The 8,529-nt window shown below is 44.3% G+C and overlaps 1 protein-coding gene across 2 annotated transcripts in view; it reads left to right on the top strand.

Annotated features, from left to right (window-relative positions):
* Positions 1–574: 574 nt before the first annotated feature.
* lrrc75a (leucine rich repeat containing 75A) overlaps positions 575–8,529 on the top strand; it is a 64,375-nt gene continuing 56,420 nt past the window's right edge. The window contains exons 1-2 of one of the 2 annotated variants that reach the window (XM_058634544.1): positions 575–1,040; positions 1,346–1,746. In XM_058634544.1, the coding sequence (XP_058490527.1) occupies positions 1,495–1,746 (252 nt within the window). In that variant the 5' untranslated portion in view covers positions 575–1,040; positions 1,346–1,494. Of the gene's footprint in view, positions 1,747–8,529 lie in introns of both variants that reach the window. The other variant, XM_058634545.1, reaches the window with a different exon arrangement.

The raw sequence follows: 8,529 nt of genomic DNA, 5'->3' as shown, positions 1-8,529 counted from the left end.
ATTTGTAGATGCATCTCAAAATATGACCTGTTCTCTCTATAATATTGTTCCACTATTTGCCATTTGTGAGTATGTTGTAGAGAGTAGGCAGGACACAACAATTCTGAGTTTCATCCACAAAACTGCTACTTACTTTTGTCAATGATAACAATCTTATACAGCGCCGTTAAAAATACACAGAAGCCACAACATTCAGATCTCCAAATGTCAAAAAGGCAAAGTAGAGATGAAACCAAGAGGAACAATTGGAAGTAAGAGTGAATAAATAAATAAATAAATAGAGAGGATTTTGCAAGAATAGTTTGTTTTGCACAAACATTCATAAATGAATATATTGTTGGCCTGTAGCAATTACTTGTTCGACAAAAATAAGCATGAAAAGCAACAAAACGTGAGATAAGATGATTTTATGAAAAGCTTCCTTGATGCCGATTGCACAGAAAGAGTGTGTAGTGTTTTGAAATGCATGAGTCATCTTAATACGTTATATTTAGCTCTGCCAGTGAGCTGCGCGACATCAAATTCGCGCACATTCAAATGGAGATTGGTTCAGTTGGTTCCTCCCTCTTCACCCGCTCACGTGCACTCGCTGCGCGCTACCCTAAACAGAGGGCGCGATACATACTTCGGTCCCAGCAACATCGGAAGGAGAGATAGAGAGAGAGAGAGAGAGAGAAAGAGAGAGAGAAACCTCATGTCTGTGTGTCCGTCTGCTGCTGTCAGGGGCTCTGCAGCCTCCACACAGTCCCGAGGACAGAGGCCGAGACAGAGGCAGAGACAGAGGCAGCGCCGCGGGGATACACGAAGGCTCGTTTGTAGCGGGTTATAAATGACTTCCAGCAGCTGAGGAAGGACAGAGCAGAGAGAGGAGCAGACAGTTAGCTACAGGGACGTAAACATTGCCATGCCCTGCTTCATGCACCACGACCCTCCATCCTCCTCCTCCTCCTCCTCCCCCCCTCCCTGCTGCTGCTGCTGCTCTGGTCCAGGACAGAGGCATCAGTTTTGAGCAGAGGGAAAACACAACGCTGCCGACGAAGGTAAATATTTTGGTGAAGTTGTGTTCGGGATAGTAAGCTGCTGCTCCTGCGGGCCACCGTCTCTCTCTCTCTCTCCCCCTTTGCCTCCTCCTCTTCTCTCTTCTCCTTGCATCCTGCATCATCCTGACTTTGCTGTGTCCCTGCTCTGCGGCCATGCTGCAGGCAGCAGCCTCATTCTGCGACCTGTTCCCGACCTGAGCTTCACCTTCAGAGATTAACAAGTTCAACAAAGGCAGAAAACGACTTCTTTTTTCATGGGGATCATCATTCATGTTGTCTTCTTTGATGTGGTTGTGATTCCCCAGAATGCTTCCAAACTGCACACTCTGTACAGATGTGATCACCCCTGACATCTTCATGTGCAAAGTGTCTCAAACTTGCACCAAACCCACCTCTGCACGACTGTTAGGTGGGACCAGTCTCACTTTACTGCTGATTTGAACGCAGCACCATCATGGGTGCTAAGCAGACCAAAGGCCAGGAGTCTGGAGGAGGAGCCAGTCCCCAGCACAGCTGGAGGCGGACGCCCACCAAGGAGCGTGGGGACATCCTGGCGTCCCTCATGCTGAAGTCTGGGGACAGGTTGAGCCGAGGTGGGACGCCGCCACCGTACCAGAGACGCATCGGCATGATCCAGGAGATGATGCTGATGGCCAAGCAGGGCAAACAGGACGAAGCTACAGAGATGCTGAAGACACTCCGACAGGTAAACACCCTGTGTGTGTGTGTGTGTGTGTGTGTGTCAGTCAGTCAGTCATCATCTACCGCTTTAAGAAGCGTGCTGCAAAAGAAAAGTCATCTGCAGAAAGACAGAACACATACATCAACAGAAACACGCTGCAAAAACAAAACAATGCAAAACGGAAAACACACACACAAATCCCAAAACACCCGCAGGAGAGAAAACATGCAGTTTTCTCTCTTTAGGTTTTAAAAGAAAAATCCTGTCCACACCATAGATGGATGTAAATGTTGCAAAACAGCCTTGAGATTCATGATTTGACTGTCAACATGACACAGACATCACTTATCAACCAGGCTCTCCGCTCATCGTGCTTTATTGTCTATTTTCCTCCTTTAGGAAAATGTTTATTGACGTTATAAAACAAGTAAGAAATAGCCTAATTGAGTTATTTTTGCAGCAAGCTACTAAATGCTAAAGAAAAATACAGGTGAACAGGAGGCCATGTAACTGTTTACAGTAAAGAGTTGTCAGCCAATCAGAAGAGAGATAGACAAAATGTCACTAACACCAAATGAGCTGTGTTGGTGTGGAAGTGAAGACAAGTTAAACAAAGAGTCCAATGCCGTTACACAACTCCACTCATGTACACAAATGTGACGACGCAGCACACTAATGATTAGACATCGGTAGATAACAACGGTTGGTTTTGTGTGAGGAGCTTTTTCCTTGTTTGTAAACAGAGATTGTGAAAATCCTCCAAAATGACTGTGTGTTTTCAGAGACCTCGCCCATAGATTGTATCAACAATGCAGTGTTCCAGTTACCTTGGTGAAGTCAATCAGGAAGTTAGAGTATACTGAATAGCCTCAAGGGGGCGACTTCACTGGTTACAAAAAGAACTGTTTGAATGGAAGTCTATGGGACAAACTTTGGAGTTAACGCTTTCAATTACTATTATATAACTAATATATATTTTCCTTATCAATGAATCTGTTGATTATTTTCTCGAGGGTTAGGGTTACTCGTTTGTGAAATGCCAGAAGATGTTGAAAAACGTCGATTTTACCAGTGTTTACCAGACCTTGAAATGATGATGTCCTTGAATGTCTTGTTTTGTCCACAAATGTTTTCCAGGAAATATTCACATTTAAGAAGCATGTTTTAATTATTGATAAAAACACTGAAACCGATGAATCCATTATCAAAATAGTTGTGAATTTTGTGAGTGGTTGCAGGTGATGTTTGTGGGGTTTGAAAACAGGAGCTCAGATCCTGGCGGTTGCTGGTCTGTGAAAAAGGGGAAGTTCATTTCAGGCCCAGTTATTTATACACAAATCCTCCCAGCTGAGTTTCCGTCCTTTGCCTGTTCCGTGCTGTCTCACAGAGATCAATGAAAGCTGAGCTTCCACTGGTTTGGACTCACTGTTACACTGTTACACTGCTACAGCAATGTATGAGAAGAGAATCACGGCAGATGATCGGTGATAAACAGCTGATTTGTAGTCGTCACACAGTTGATCGATTACTAATGAAATGTAAATACGACGGTACATACAGCATTTGACCATTTACTTTTGGACATTTCAGAGGAATCTCCCTTGTTCCCTGACTGCTGCTGTGGCACGTGTCACACAAATATTTCAGTTCAGTGCAACAAAAAAAAGAAAAAAGGAATTCCCTGGAAACTTATGACATAGAGACATAAGACATTTTCCAGCTTTATTTATTTATTTGTTTACTTTGCAAAATTGTAAGCAGAATTGTATTTATTTGAGTAAATAACTACCATATCTACTTTTACATTTTATTGTAAATCGTGTAAATTGGAGATTAACACACGTTTTCGGGATCTTAAAGTCATTTTAAGTGATCTATATTTCGGCATTGTTCGGTTTGATTCTTGTGTTGGACTCATGCCTCTTCCAGTGACCGGCAGTCTGATGATGTCATGTATAATATCAGCTCAGCTGGTTTGGAACCTTCGGTACCAGGTACTGTCCCTAATGGAAAAGCAAAAAAGCCGTGCTGAGGCGAGTCAAGTCGTGGAAAAGCGGCATAATATTTCTAGTCTTCAGTGTTTCATTATTACTGATTATTGATATCTTTGACAGTTTTTCGTCAGTAGGTGGATGATGAGTGATTAGCGTGGCTTTGTTTTTGTTTTTTTTATCTCGTGAAGCACTTTATATTACTTTGTGTGAAAAGTGCCGTATAAATAAAGTGTGATTGATTGATTGATTGATTGATTGATTGATTGATGCATATTGGCGGACTGTCCGAGTTGAAAGGACCAACAACTGTGTCTTTGTCCAACAGTTCTCTATTGGTGGAGTTTACAGTCAACATGTGCTGGTTGTATCATGTGCAGGGGAAACTGTTGCTGTTGTTATCGTAAAATATTCCACTGTGAAGTAGGATTGAGTGATAACATGATAAAAAAAACATCTAAAAATAGCCCTGGTAGTAGTTTCAGTAGCTCTTAGTGCATATATTAGGGCGGTATGGTATTAAATATTCCTTATTTAAACCTGTAGATTATAACGTTCAATGCTGATGAAGTCTATCAGCTCCATATGACTTTCTCTGTGTTTGTCAGTGTCTTAGTTATGTGTTTAGGTTCAGACGAATGGAGGCAACAGCAAAGTTAAGATTAGATAAATGTCTCCCTTGTTTGTTACAGCGCCACCTACTGTTTCATGCGCTGCATTGCTTGATGTACAAAGACTAGGCCTAAGCAGAACTCGTCATAATTACTTGCCGTGTTGTGGACACTGTCCACTGTCTCTGCCATTGACGTGAGATTTCCATGCAGAACAATGAGTGAGTTACGTCAAGCAAGAGAGAGAGAGCACATGACGTGATGCCCTCAAGTTGCCCTCCCATCTTCAGCTGTGTCAGCACATTTGGTCCTGGAAAGTCCTTGAAAAGTCCTTGAACTTAATGTCAACCAAGGTGTGGGAACCCTGATTAAACCACGAGGCAGAAAAACAACATCAACAACTCACAAATCAAATAATACACAAAAGTTCAATACTTAAACGTTACCCATGTGACCACTTTTCACAAAACAATGTTAAGCTGCATAACGAGTGAGGGAATCTGAAAGAAGAACTGATGTGTCGCTGTGTCGGACGATGAACAGTGTTTTCCCAAGTTTCCACATGGGCACCCAAACTGTTAACTATGATGGAGATGAACTGTTGTGACCCTTCTCTCCCACTCTCCCAATCTGATGATCTCATCTCATCAGATACTGCACTTGTCCGTCGCAACATTCGCTCTCTCTCTCCCTCCTCTCTCTCCTCAACTGTTCTTTCAGCACTTCCTTCAGCTGACTCCTTCTCCCTCATGCATCCCAACTCTGCCACAGACACATTCCTCTGTACTCTGTCCTCCTCTCTTGACTCTCTCTGTCCTCTTACTTCACGGCGGGTTCGTAAGTCCTCCCCAGCCCCGTGGTTGTCGGACTCAGTGCGTACTGAGAGAGCCACGATACGGGCAGCAATAAGGAAATGGAGGAAATCAAAACTCCCTGACGACCTGCTTTCCTATCACTCTCTTCTCTCCACCCTCACTGCCTCTATCTCTGCAGCCAAACAATCTTTCTATCAGACTAAAATTCAATCCTCTTTCTCTAACCCCAAAAAACTTTTCTCGATCTTCTCTAACCTCCTTGACCCCCCTGCCCTCCCTCCTCCCTCCTCCCTTCTACCAATTCACTTTGTCAACTACTTCACAAAGAAAGTAGATGACATTCGCTCTTCTTTCTCAACCCCACCTCCTGATCTCACCACTCTACCAACCACAATTTCAGCTCCTTCTCTATCCTCTTTCACCCCTCTATCTCAGGATCAAGTTCTTTCCCTAATAACCTCTGCCCGCCCCACCTCCTGCCCCCTTGACCCTATCCCCTCTCACCTTCTTCAGTCAATTGCTTCTGATCTTCTGCCTTTCCTCACCCACCTCATTAACACATCTCTATCATCTGGTTGCTTTCCGGACTCTCTTAAAGAGGCCAGAGTGACCCCCCTCCTTAAAAAACCCACCCTTGACCCGTCTGAAGTAAATAACTACAGACCTGTCTCTCTTCTTCCTTTTCTCTCCAAAACTCTGGAGCGTGCTATCTTTAATCAACTCTCCTCCTACCTTCACCGGAACAACCTTCTTGATCCTCTTCAGTCTGGTTTTAAAGCAGGTCACTCGACCGAAACTGCACTCCTTGCTGTCACTGAGCAACTCCACACTGCCAGGGCTGCCTCTCTCTCCTCTGTGCTCATCCTCTTGGACCTCTCTGCAGCGTTTGACACAGTTAACCACCAGATCCTTATTTCCTCCCTTCAAGAACTAGGTGTCTCAGGATCTGCACTTACCCTACTCTCGTCCTATCTTCAAAACCGAACATACAGAGTAACCTGGAGAGGATCTGTGTCGGAACCCTGTCCTCTAGCTACTGGGGTCCCTCAGGGTTCTGTCTTGGGCCCTCTCCTCTTCTCTCTATACACCAACTCTCTTGGTTCTGTTATTCTTTCTCATGGTTTTTCCTATCACAGCTACGCCGACGACACCCAACTCATCCTCTCTTTTCCCAGCTCCGACACAAATGTAGCAGAACGGATCTCCGCTTGTCTGACCGACATCTCTCAGTGGATGTCTGACCATCACCTGAAACTCAATCTCAACAAGACTGAGTTTCTTTTTCTCCCAGGAAAGGGCTCTCCCACCACAGACCTAACCATCACCCTCGACAACTCTGTGGTAACTCCGTCTCATACCGCAAGGAACCTGGGTGTGACACTTGATGACCATCTCTCCCTCACTGCCAACATTGCTGCAACAGCTCGATCTTGCAGATACATGTTGTACAACATCAGAAGGATACGGCCTCTTCTAACCCAGAAGGCGGCACAGGTTCTGGTCCAGGCTCTTGTCATCTCACGCTTGGATTACTGCAACTCCCTCCTGGCTGGTCTCCCTGCGTGTGCCATACGACCCCTGCAACTCATCCAGAATGCAGCAGCTCGACTGGTCTTCAACTTACCAAAATTCTCCCACACTACACCTCTCCTCCGCTCCCTTCACTGGCTTCCTGTAGCTGCTCGCATCCGCTTCAAGACTCTAGTGCTTGCGTTCCATGCTACAAACGGATCCGGTCCAGCCTACATCCAGGACATGATCAAAACCTACACCCCAGCCCGCCCACTTCGCTCTGCATCGGCAAACCGGCTCGCTGCCCCCTCACTGAGAGGATCGCAGAGGCATTTACAGAACTCGAGACTGTTCACTGTACTCGCTCCCAAATGGTGGAACAAGCTCCCCATTGACATCCGGACAGTGGAAAGCCTCCACATCTTCCGCCGCCGACTAAAAACACATTTCTTCCGACTCTACCTCGACTAAGACGATAACGACGACGAGAAAAAAAAAACAAAAAACTATATATCGCACTTATGACTAGCACTTCATAGTTTGATTTACTTGAAGCTCTTACTTACTTCTAGCTCTTATTTGTACCCAAATGTTTAAATGCACTTATTGTAAGTCGCTTTGGATAAAAGCGTCTGCTAAATGACATGTAATGTAATGTTGTGACCCAAATCACAATATCAGTTGAGACGAAAGCAGAACACGACTACTACATGTAGTATGGTGATCATGAATGACTCTGATGTGGACGCACATGAGTCAAGATTCCCAAATCTGAAGTATGATTCACTCCAGGTACCATAAAGCAAAATCAGACCAGACAAACGTAGGCTACACACATGTAGCTAGCAATACAATTTGAAACAAACCAAAAATAATATTATACATCAACAAAAAGTACCTTGTTGGCTGCATGCCACAAATAAGGGCATAGAAGGATCCTTGAAACTTGTCCTCAATGTCTTTGCAAAGAACGTAAACCTTATAAAGTTTGAGAATAATCAGACATGACCGTGACGTCGTCTAACAGTTCGAGCATCTTGTCAGTTTCCGTCAGGAAGAACCAGAAGTGAGTAACCAAACTACGTCTCCACAATAAGGCGAGACCAGGGTTGTAGATAATGTACACAAGAATAATCACATCAATCAAATCATGCGTCACTCAATGTCATGAAAACCAAACATTAATATGAAATATAAACATGTATATATATAAATGTAAATAACTATGAATTAAGGGTAGAAATACATGACATCAGTGAACTGTATGTACCATCATGGATACTTTTTCCAACTGCTGCTGCTGAATCATCTTCAATCTCCTGTGAAGCTTTTCCAACAACCTCTGTAGCACTTTGCTTGGGCCAATCACTGGAAGTGCTGTTGTTGCCGCCACAGCCTGTTGGTCGGACACAGCCGTCACATTCTCTCATTTGTTTGATGACCTATAACATAAACGTCCCACGACCTGACCCAGTCTTTAGGAATCACTGTGTTCAATAAAAGTCAATAAAAGCTGTAATTCTCACCAAGCTGGAGCCAAATATGATCGTGAGCAGGTGCACAAGTTGATGCAGCTTCCTTAAAAAGAGAGTTAGAGGCTGAGGTGATGAGACTCAAATAGAGAAGGAGGAGCAGGGGCAGCAGCCGGGGCAGCAGCAGGGGCAGCTTTAGTGGTCAGAGTTTAGGAGAAGAAGAAGACACACGGTAGAGGAGGATGACTCTTAAATTGGAAAGCTTGTGCCGTGGCATCTTCTGTCAACACCTTTAGCAGGTGCAGCACGCATGAGGAGAAATGATGAGCTGTTGATGGGTTATAAAAATATAACATATTAATGATGGAGGTTAATATGTCTGATGAAAACCAACGGACGGAACCTT

The sequence above is a fragment of the Solea solea genome, chromosome 7, assembly GCF_958295425.1.
Source record: "Solea solea chromosome 7, fSolSol10.1, whole genome shotgun sequence".
NCBI classification, from domain to species: Eukaryota; Metazoa; Chordata; class Actinopteri; order Pleuronectiformes; family Soleidae; genus Solea; species Solea solea.
Note: the sequence above shows the minus strand (reverse complement) of the source record. Positions and strands in the feature narration are given on the sequence as shown.